General features: G+C 38.3%; 1 protein-coding gene across 4 annotated transcripts in view; it reads right to left on the reverse strand.

The window, feature by feature from the left end:
- Positions 1 to 732: 732 nt before the first annotated feature.
- TAF2 (TATA-box binding protein associated factor 2) overlaps positions 733 to 12,040 on the reverse strand; it is a 72,424-nt gene continuing 61,116 nt past the window's right edge. The window contains exon 27 of one of the 4 annotated variants that reach the window (XM_079796346.1): positions 733 to 2,219. In XM_079796346.1, the coding sequence (XP_079652472.1) occupies positions 1,927 to 2,219 (293 nt within the window). In that variant the 3' untranslated portion in view covers positions 733 to 1,926. The remainder of the gene's footprint in view (positions 2,220 to 12,040) is intronic. The other 3 variants (XM_079796347.1, XM_079796348.1, XM_079796349.1) reach the window with 3 other exon arrangements.

The raw sequence follows: 12,040 nt of genomic DNA on the forward strand, positions 1-12,040 counted from the left end.
TCCAAGTATCATTTGCTTTAAAAATGTATATACCATATAGACTTATTCCGGAAAGATGTAATACCAGCAACAGTGACTGCCTCTGGGGAATGATAGTAGAGAGACTGACACTAGAACTTTGTATTGATTATGCGTAATTACCTATTTCAAAAATATAGTTTGCTCCTAGTCATCAGCATGAATAACTGAAAGCTCACAATAAAAAAAAAGTTGCTCATAAGAAACATACAATATAAATATGCTATTTAGAAATAACATAGTGCCCAATACAGTGCTGAATACATAAGAGATGCTTAAATTACGTAGGTAGCTATTATTTGTCACTGTCTTCCTACAACTAATTATTTAAAAATATATCATTACTATTTTCAAAGTTGGGAATTCCATATATGGTATCACTGCACACTGTAATATTCCATTTTTCCAAGAATAATTTCAGTTAGTCAACAGGTAATTAATTGGAATCTTTAAATCACTGCCATTTAGGTCCTTTGATGCCTGATCACATTCCCTTTTACTTACACTCCTGGCCAACTATGCTGGTTTACAATTCCTGAGCATGCCATTACTTTCTTCCATATTTTTGAAAATAATATTTCTTTTGTTCAGAGAACCGTACCCCATCTCTGCCAACCAAAATCATTCTTCCTAAAAGGGCCAGTGCAAATCCCACCTATCCACGAAGCTCTACACAAACTTTGTGGGTAGGTATTCTATGAACACAGACAGAAAGGAAACAAAATATATAGAAAGATACAAAGGCAGAATGATCCATTTAAAAAGTCATTTATTAAACAAGTTAAATACAATAAAAGTATATTGAAAAATCTAACTATTGGATCCCTTTGAAATATCTATTCTGGGTCTAAGAAGTATCTTCCAAACTTCTTACTGATAAGGGAAAGGATAAAAATACAACACATATTAAAAATTTTTAAACAATAAAGTACATGGTAAATTCAGAAATAAAAACAAAAACATACAAACTATTGAAGTATGAAGCCAAAATGTTCATGTCTTTTAAATGCCTGTGTATACTCACATGAAGGCCAAATTGTCTATGTTCAAGTCAGTAAATAGTCTATCGACACCATTTTAATGTATCATAACTTGTGTCACAGAGAAATAATTTTAGAATGTGTTGGGTGTGTAATTTGTTCACATTTAGCAAATATATTCTACGTATGGACATATTCACTTATACTTAATGAAAAATAACATAATTTAAACATCTTGATTTAAGAACTGGATCTGATGGTTCTGTTAAATTCCAACATCATAATTGCCAAATGCATTATCAAAAGAGTTTTTCAAATTTTTTCTTTTTCTTTTTTTTTTGTAAAACTGCTTCCAAAAATTTCAGGATTTTAGGGCAAAAGAAAATACCATGTAGTCTTGTTTATAAATTCTGATGCTTAGGTTCTATGGTTAACACACACACAAAACATGCAATAGAGAGACTCCTATAGAAAAGCTTCTGTTTTCTTCAGTAGTTCCAAATGGTGTTATGTAATATGTCACTGGAAATAGTGGTTCCAGCACAGGCTTGGCAGTAGCTTCTGTTTAAAACTTTGCTCGATAACATCCATCAAAGGCTTTCAAACATACTTCCTGGCAGCACACATGGAGTCCGTGGTGTGAATGGGGACTGCCAGTGGGTATGAGGGCCTGTATGAAAAAGCATTTGCTCTGTGTGTGGGGTGCGTGTTGTGTGCGCACGCTTTAAGGAGATAATGGGATGAAATGGTTTATTCAGAACATAAACACATTTTCCTTATCACATCCCAATTGTGTAAATAATATAAATCAAATATTTAGAATTTAAATGGATTCTGAATTTCTCTGGGAGGCATATTTTTTTCCTTTTATCATTCTTTACAGAGGCCAAAGCTTCATTTATACCTCTTCCGGACAGAGGCAAAGGTCTCAGTCGGAGAGAGAAGGAGAGCGAATAGACCTGCCGCTGGCAGGGCTGGAGAAGGTGAAAGGCTCCTTGTCCTTCTCTTTGCTCTCATGCTTGTGCTTGTGCTTATGCTTATGTTTGTGCTTCTTCTTCTTTTTCTTGTGCTCATGGTGGTGGTGGTGATGGTGGTCACTGTGTTTGGAGGACGTCGATTCCTTAGAAAACACCGAGAGTGGAGCTGTTGCAACCGGATGCATACTCATCTCCAAAGGTGACTGCTCTTTACCTTCAAGATTAAAAACACCCAAATGAATTCCTGTTGATAACAAGGAAAGTGAAACGAAAGTAAGAGGGAGTATAGAACAGAGGGATTCCTAAGTGTTTATTACTTTCATGGGCATAATTAGGAGCAGAAGTATCATCCAAATAAGTACACACAAACAAGTTTTCAGCATCGTGGCCAGGAAGTTGATTATTTCAACTCCTGTAGTCTATACAAATTATGACATATACCAATGTGTTATCAAACAATCTTCTAAAAATTAATATTTACTATTTTAAAGTACTATGAAGAGACAATAATGATTACACTGTTATAGATTAAGACCCACAATGGTCAATGAAAACATAGCTCCTTTAACCACAGTTGTGCCCTAAGCTATTGGGGGTAGGGAGGTGGTAGCGCTGTGTCTATGCCATCGGGAGGACCACTTATACACACCTACCACAGTATACTAAGTTACTGACAGCAACATCCAAAAAAATCCCAAATTTCTACAGTTCATTAAGTTAATTTCTAGGAATGAATAGGCAAAGTGAACTCTTTAAGTATATTCAACATCCTTAGCTTAAGAAACCCAGAAAAGGTAGGGAGTGTATAAAGGGGATGTGTCTACTTGAAGATAAGAGTCTTATAATTAAAACCAAAACACAACCTGAGAATCAGGAGACCTGTGCTCCAGAACAGGCTCTGCTGTTAACCTTCAGCATGTGTTTATCCTTCTCTATCTCACCTAAAAAATGGATCAAATGTCTTTAAAACTTCTTTCCATTTCTAACATTCTATCAGTCTAGGAATCAACAGTTTTCAGACTCCAGTGTCCAAAAATTGCTTCCTCCAGGCCCGATACTCCTTGGGCCAAGCCCTAAGGAAAAATTCTTTCTGTGTTATTCTAGGTTAATGTTACTGCCTTACATGCAGCCAACTAAGAAAAAAGCCTAAGAATCACCTCAGAGCCCCTCCCTTCGAGATCTAGTTGGTTACCAAGTCTTGTTGATTCTCAAAAGTGTCTCTTAAATCTGCCCCCTAACCTTGTCTGCAAGTGTATTAATTCCTACCACCTCACCTCACCTGGATTACATAATACTAGACTAGCCTCCTATTACCTGGTTTCTTGGCCTGCAGTGTCTTCTACTCAGATCCATACTTGACAAAGCTGCACAGCAGTAGTTCTCAACTTGGGGCACTCCAAGGGGTTATCTGGCAATGACTGGACACATTTTGGTGTCACCACTGGGATGGGATTGGGGGAGGAAGTGTGACTGGCATCCTGTGGGTAGAGGCTAAGGATCCTGTCAAACAGCATACAATGCACAGGAAAGCCCCTACAGCAAAGAATTCTCATGGCCCAAATGCCAATGGTGATCAGGTTGGGAGACCCCGCTACAGAGATCTTCCTAAAAACAAAGCTGATCATAATTATCTGCTGAAAAGCTCAGTTCTAGCAACAGAATAAAAGCCAAATTCCTTGAACTCCAGTGAAACAGTTTCTGAAAAAATATTTTTTTATCCAAACTAAAAAACTAGGCTTTTCACTAAAATGGACTGAAATGCAGTCATTTCTTTTCTTTTTTAAAAGATAAGTTCTCAGCACTAATTCTGATCTAAGCTAGTCCCAAATCACTGTTTGTTTGTTTTTTAAATAGGCATCACCACAGACATTTTCTAAAATCACTTTCAGCACTCATTTTGTTTACAGTTTATAATCTGTCCTGAACTTCCCTTTCCAGCCTTATCGGCCGCTGTTCCTTTCTGTATACTCTAAGCTAGCCCTCCCACAACTCCGTGTATTTGTAAATGCTCCTCCCTGGGCTTCGAATGCCCTTCCCTTATTTCTTGTCTAACTTGCACATTCATTTAATAAATATCAGGAATGAATCTGACAGACCAAGTCTTCTTGGAGCTGACAAATAGCAAAGAAGAAAGAAACGGAATAACCACACCTGAGTAGTAAAAAGACCAAACATAGAGCAGGAGCAGAACAAGAGGCTTAAATTAGTTGGGGGTGGAAGTTGGAGGAAACCAGAGGCAAAATTCTTCACCGAGTAATAAGCTAACATACAGGAAGGGAGATGGAAAGAGAAAACATTTTAGGTTCTTTAATAATTTAAAATTCAGCTCAAATGTTATTGCTTTGGGAACTTTCCCCCAAAATGGCCCCCACCCTAATTAGTTCTTTTATATTCCCACAACATAACACAGATGAGAAACTTAAGGCACAGAGAAATTAAATAATTTGCCCAAAGTTATACTGGCAGATCTGAGCTACAAAACCAGAGCCTGACACTAGAGTCCGTGCTCTTAACCATTCTACATGTTACACAGCGCACACGTAGCACATCCTTTATCTTTGGTCTCTTTCGTTAGACTCATCACTTCTTGAGTACAGAGAGCCTATCTTTTTAATTTTTGTATCCCAGTGTGTCCACAGTGTCTAGCAGCCCTACACTCCCACCTCCTCACCCCTGCCGAAGCTTACTAAACAAATGAATATAACAGAATTATATAGCTGTTGTGTTTCTTTTTAAATAGAATGTCAGATGAACTTAATCCAACTAAATGCAACTGAAGGTCACTAAATTTGAAGCCAGAGGGATAAAGCACAGAAACTGTGATAGATCCTCCAACTGGTATTGACTGACTACTGTACTTCCTTTGTGTCTGGCACTGTTCCAATTTTTAGAGCAAGTAAACAAGTCAGATAAAGTTCCTGATACCACAACATGATATTTTTTTATATTCATAAGTTTTTGGTAAAGCTAACACTAATAATATTGCAAAAGCTAAATAAAGAGATTACTTAAATATAGAATCAAGTTTGGGGATCTGTATCCCAGATATTCTTCAGAAAAAGAAAAAAAATTGAGAGATATCTGATTCACAGTATCAGTGAAATATGCCACTATATCAATGATTTTCATCCGGTGTGCTGCGGCACACTTGGTGTGCCACAAGAATTTTAAAAACATGCAATACCTGACTATTTAGTCAGGGGCACTGACCTCTTTTCCCTTATATTGTCAAATAAAAAAATGACAACAGCCAACACAACAGCCATCCAGTGTGAATGAATCAAAATTATACCTGTTTTTGTCAGGTCAGCAAAAAATAGAATATAATTTTTGGTGTGCCACAGAATTTTAGTAATTAAGTTTATGTATGCCATGAGATGAAAAAGGTTGAAAATCACTGCACTTTATGATTTTAATTTAGACTTTAAATAAATTACATGAATATGGTCACAATTCTATAAATGCAGTATAAGTAAGTAGTTGCATATCAAACGGAATACAGTCAGGTGATAAGGAATATAATAAGAGACATGAAGACCTCATGAGCAAATTCCTTTAGCACCGATCTCATTATTTAGTCAGTCTATATTAACAAACTTTGTAGCTTTCCAATTGGCTGTCTGCACTATTGGGAGTCTTTTCTGCACTGAGGGAAGTCTCATCATCTAATCCTAAACACTTGCCAACCTACTTGGATTGCAGAAAAACTAATGGTTACATTGGAAAATGCACTTCCCAGCAGAGGCAACTGCCAAATGGGCAACTGAGTGTATGTGAGTGTACTCTTTTCCAAGGAATACTTATAACCACTTCAAAAGTACAGATTTCTTGTCTAAGGGCCTTATACTTTGCATTAAATATATAGTGATTAATTATAAATCTTAAATTTCTGTTGATTTGTATTAAGTCTTATTATAAGACAATGGAGTAGCTAGATCCAAGGATAAAGGTGTTGGGAATCAGGGCTCCTAAGGACAAATGACTGATTGCAGGTCTGGGTAGATAATTCACAAGATGAATATGAAACACCTGGTACAACACAAAGGAAGTTAAAGCCTTCTCAATGGACTCAAGAGTCAACTTAAGAGGTTCTCACTGTCCAAAGATGGGGCAATCTGAGTACTGATAATGGACCGGAACTGACTGATCCCCACACTGAAGGGTGCTAGATAGCCAATTCACTGTTTTGAAAATTAAGTAAATAAATAGAGAGAATCAAACATTTATCTTATTCCTATACTAGAGGCCCGCCCTCTCCAATCTGGGTAGGATTGGGCCTAAACGGGCAGTCGGACATCCCTCTCACAATCCAGGACTGCTGGCTCCCAATTGCTTGCCTGCCTGCCTTCCTGATTGCCCCTAACCGCTTCTGCCTGCCAGCATGATCACCCCCTAACCACTCTCCTGCCAGCCTGATTGATGCCTAACTGCTCCCCTGCCAGCCTGTTTGCCCCTAACTGCCCTCCCCTATACAGGCCTGGTCACCCCTAACTGCCCTCCCCTGCAGGCCTGGTCCCCCCAACTGCCCTTCCCTGCAGACCCGGTCACCCCCAACTGCCCTTCCCTGCAGACCCGGTCACCCCCAACTGCCCTTCCCTGCAGACCCGGTCACCCCCAACTTCCCTCCTCTGTTGGCCTGGTCACCCCTAACTGCCCTCCCCTGCAGGCCTGATCCCTCCCAACTGCCCTCCCCTGCTGGCCTGGTCCCTCCCAACTGCCCTCCCCTGCTGGCCATCTTGTGGCCACATGGGGGCAGACATCATGTGTGTTGGAATGATGGTCAATTTGCATATTACTCTTTTATTAGATAGGATAGAGGCCTGATGCACAGGTGGGGGCCAGCTGGCTTGCCCTGAAGGGTGTCCCAGATCAGGGTGGGGGTTCCCTTGGGGCGTGGGGTGGCCTGGGCAAGGGGCCTGTGGTGGTTTGCAGGCTGGCCATGCCCCCCCGGTGACCCAAGTGGAGGCCCTGGTATCTGGGATTTATTTATCTTCTATAATTGAAACTTTGTAGCCTTGAGCAGAGCCAAGCTTCCCTCCTGCTCTCTCCATGGCCACAGCATTTTTGTTGGGATTTATTTATCTTCTATAATTGAAACTTTGCAGCCTTGAGTGGAGGCCTGGCCAGCCAGGGTATGTGGAAAGCTTGGCTTCCTCCATTGCCAGGGAAACTCAAGCCTCCTGCTCGCTCCGTGGCTGCAGCCATCTTGGTTGTGTTAATTTGCATACTCTCTCCTGATTGGCTGGTGGGCATGGCTTGTGGGTGTAGTGGAGTGATATTTAATTTGCATATTACTCTTTTATTAGATAGGATGACCTACACCACTGGGAAATAAGAGATGAGGGGGAATTTAGCTTTATAAGAATAATCCAGTTCCTAAGTAACAATGGAAAGATAAGTTAGAATATCACCATTTACAACCCTCAGAGTTAATGAATCTAAGCCTTGAACCTCATAAAAAAGTCAGACAGAAACTGTATGCTTACAGATTGAAGAACACACCACCGCCCATAAACCTGAATCCAGTTAAGCTTCTAGATACAAATATAAATGTACAGGAAACACAGAGGACTCTAACATGTTAATTACACCAGAGGTATATACAATGAGCAAAGTACAGACTTAAAAATACAGATTAAAAACCTGGTTTCTGGTAGACTGAAAATTTTAAATTTAAAAAGATGTAAAGGGCAATTCAGCCAATTGCAATGTGCAGACCTTATGTGACTGCAGATTCAAACAAATTAATTGTTAAAAATAAAAATAATGGCAGTTATTAATCAATTAAAATTTAAACAGTGACTAATTAATGATACAAAAGCTCATTTTTTTAAAAGTATAAGACTATTACTGTGATCATGGCTTTTTAAAACCCTTATCACTTAGAGATACACACAAAATTATTTAAAATATGTGGGATTTGTTTCAAAATAACTCAGAAGGGTGGAAATCGGTAAGGGTATGGATTAAACAAGACTGACCATGAGCTGATCACTGTTGAAGCTGAGTAATGAATTCCTGGGGGTTCACTATATTCATCTGACTACTTCAGTTTTCCATAACAAAGCGTTTTTTAAAAAGGAGAAGTTAAGGCAATTTGGCTTTATCCAAGAAAATGTTACTCTTTGATTGAAATAGTTCATTTCCAGAAATTTATCCCACAAATGTGCAAAGACATATTCTAATATTTATCAAACTAGTATTTGTAACAACAGCACATCTGATAAAACTAATGTTACTCTTATCACTACCACCAACATTTACACTTTTATTTAACCTTTAGCTCTTAAGTTTCATTTATTATAGACAATATATTTTTTGTTTGCTGAACCTCTATCTTTCCTGACTAATTTTTACCAGGTCTAATCCAACATGATAAGAAAATGTAATTTCCTTCCCATGTGGAATTGTATATATAACAGTCAGATTTGGGACACATATGAGATTACTTTCACACTAGCATAAGAAGGTCATCTATAGAATTTTCACTGAGAAAAATGCATACAGTACCATCCCTACCACAAACATTTTCACACATTACTTCAGGCATTTATAAAATGGCTGGGAACTTGAAGCCCACCCAAAGCTAGGCACCACTCATTTTTAAGTTAATGAAAGCCCTTTCAGTGACCTGAAATGTATGTCTCTATTGTAGGATAGCAGATGTATCAGATATATCAGAAAAAGGAGATATCTATATCTATCTTTTTATCTATCTATAAAATTTACATTATGATTTTCTACTTCATATTATACAGAAAGAACCAAACAGATGTTCAGTTTTGTTATTCTACCCAACATAACCTCTTTCTTAAGAGACCAAATAAAATGCACAATGGATAAGAGTTTGCTGCAGTAAATTTAACAAATGCAAAACAAACAGAAAGAGGTACAAATGCAAAACAAACAGAAAACCTAATGTGGAAGTTTTTCAGCCCATCACAAAAGTGCTGGTAACAGACAGTGAATAACCTGCTAATTCTAATCAATTCATTCACATTAGATATATGTTTATATTTAACACAAAACCTGCAGTTTCTATTAGATTTGTAAAGTCTGTTCTTTGGTTTCTTTAGATCACTGTAAAAAAAATACAGAATTATGTCATTATAATTTAAGAAAAAGACCAAAGTCTGTTTTTCATATTAAGAGTTTCAAAAGAAAGAACTAGAGGGCTCTCAGCTTTTTGATTTTTTTGTTTCAAAGGGTTTCATGCATCAGAATAGTGCTTTGCTGACTTATGCCAGAAGGCATCACATAATACAGCAGGCCCAACTAGGAACTCTCCTCTTCTTCCCCACAGAAACCACCAGGGTTTCCCTTGGCTCCTGCTCCCGTCCCTCCTCTCCGCTTTCATCACAGCAATGCCTGCCCGCAGACCAGGCTGCAGTGGTGGGAGAGAGGGCCTGGTATGCATAACCAAGTCACCATGGGAACCATAAACCCGTTTCTACAAATCCCATTCCTGACCTCAGGAGAGAGAAAACAGTATAACGTAATGAAGGTATTAAAAATACCCCTGCTGCTTCTCCTCTCTTGTCCCAAATGGCTTAACCTCCCACACATATATCATCCCACCCCTAAAGTATTCTTCTCACTATCATATGCAAGGAAAGAGAAAACTGGGGAAAAGGTTAAACCATGACTTTTCCTCTAAACAGTTTCCAGTTCTTCTTTATCTGACCTAAACCCCCATTCCCTTTCCCTTCTCCCAAATAACATCTGCAACACATTGCAGTTTTCAATTATCAACTGGCTGGCTCTGAAGGACCCAAACAGGGGTCCCAAACTTAAAAGCCTTGGCCCTGAGGAGACAGCATAAATGAGCACAGACTACCAGGTGCAAACAAATGGAATCGGTATAATAGCACATCCCTGCCTGAAAGGGCTTCTCAGTTCTTCAATAGAAGCTGGAAACCCAGATTTTTATGTGCAATCTCTTCATTTTCAGTCAACTACAAAAAACCTTATAAGATTTCTGGAGATGAAATGAAAGTTGCCTCAGTTGAACGAACTGAGTAAGGCCCCCAAACCCATTTGTGAACTTGAGGATCCCTAGAGACTTAAGAACACAGCTTCCCTTACCATTGTGTTCGATGCCTCCCAACTCCAGATCAGAAAAGGAGACCCCTGGCTCCCGCTGGGGGCAGGAAGAGGGAAGTTCCTGTTTCACTGCCAGCTTTACCAGGTTAGGTTAAAGTTGTGCTTCTGACATTCCAAAAGGTGGAGCTGAAAGTGCCCTTCTCTCAGAAACATTGTTACACACAGTGCCTAGGTTTCATTTCTGTTCTTCAGGTAGAAGTTAAAAAGGTTTTTGTTGGGTAGTTTGGGAAAGTTATGTAGCAAATACAATAATGTATCTACAGGAAAACTATATTTAGATCCCCAAATAAATACATGTAGAAATAAACCTTTGGAACACTACCATTTGTAAAAGATAAGACTTACTCATTGGTCATAGGGCACTGAACAGCATAAATATGTTTGAAGAAATTATAAAGGCACATTAAAGAATATATTCAAAATTAAGTTTTATCGATCAGTCTATATATAATATGTTGGTATACATTTTGTATCATGACACAAAAGGGTGCTACACTGATACCAACCAAAGCTAAAATTTTAAAGCTTCCCTAACACCCCAACTCGCCCTGTATTTCCTCCCCAGTCTTCCCAAATGATGCTATGAGAACTACAAGACTGCAAAGATAAGAGTCCCAGAAATATGGCACAATAATATAAAAGCACATTGGTGGGCACAAAAAAGGTATTAAGATTTGCTTCTTCAGCCTAGCCGGTGTGGCTCAGTGGTTGTCAACCTATGAACCAGGAGATCATGGTTCGATTCCCAGTCAACACACAAGCCTGGGTTACAGGCTCGATCCCCAGTAGGGGGTGTGCAGGAGATAGCCAATCGACATTCCTCTCTCATCACTGATGTTTCTATTTCTCTCTTCCTCTCTGAAATCAATTAAAAAAAAAAAAAAGATTTGCTTCTACATAGGTTAGTGTGCCACATCACTGAGAAAAAACAAACAAATGTATTTAGATTATTTTCTGAAACAGGAATTAATTTGACTGTTAGAATTCAGACAGAATTTATTTTTTTTAAGGGCATAAAGGGGCGGCAGAAGCATCACTCTCAAACTATAACAAGAGATTTGAAACACTTGAAGTTTTATAATTTTTAAAAATGCAGAAAATTTTTCATGGCTAGTAAAATTTTAATAAGTATAATGATAATACAGCAAAATTACACCAAAATAACAACAACAAATCCCCTAAAAAGCCAAGAGAATACAAAACTAGCAAGGGTCAAAAAATGTAAAAATTCCCTTGTGCTAAAGTCTCCAGCTGGTTTCCTTCTGAAATACATTTTATGAACTTACCACAATGAATGCATAAAGCACACAAAGAGATATAAGCACCCAACAGCCCGGGGTCACAATACCAAAATATTTTGAGGTGTTGCTTTTGTTTGAAGTCTCCCCTTAATCACAGTTGGTTCCCTACGCTCCTCAAATCAATAAACAGTAACTCTTTTGTTTATATCATAAAAGCAGTGTTTATATAAGCAAACCCATCCCTTGAAATTTTAAAGCCAGATTAATGACTTTTGGAAAAACTATTCATTAAAAGTGATTTTGCTTATGATTCTAGTTTTTCACTCTCTGTTCCTCCAAAACTTGAAGACTGAACTTTTTCAGCAGTTTTGATTGTTTACTCCTTATTTGGATTATAATCTTCTCTTTGCAAGAAACAGAAGAACAAAGTAAGCAGAAGACAATGTAAAATAGTAGAGTAGTTAATAAACATATCTGAATTACCTTTCATAAACTTAAGCCCGATTAGTATGAAATAATTTAAAAGTCAAAACATGTGAGTTCTCTAGGCATAGCATTAACCCTTTGCACTTGCTTGCTTTTTTCATCGAGCTGCTACCGATGCTAACCGTGTCGAGTCACACTCGACATCCGAGTGCAAAAGTTTAAGGGTTCATGACTGAAGCAATTTTAAAACTTTCAGGGGCAAGGAGAGAGGAGAAGTAAGTAGTTGATTTGTGTA

The sequence above is a fragment of the Cnephaeus nilssonii genome (assembly GCF_951640355.1).
Source record: "Cnephaeus nilssonii genome assembly, chromosome: 18".
Lineage (NCBI taxonomy): Eukaryota > Metazoa > Chordata > Mammalia > Chiroptera > Vespertilionidae > Cnephaeus > Cnephaeus nilssonii.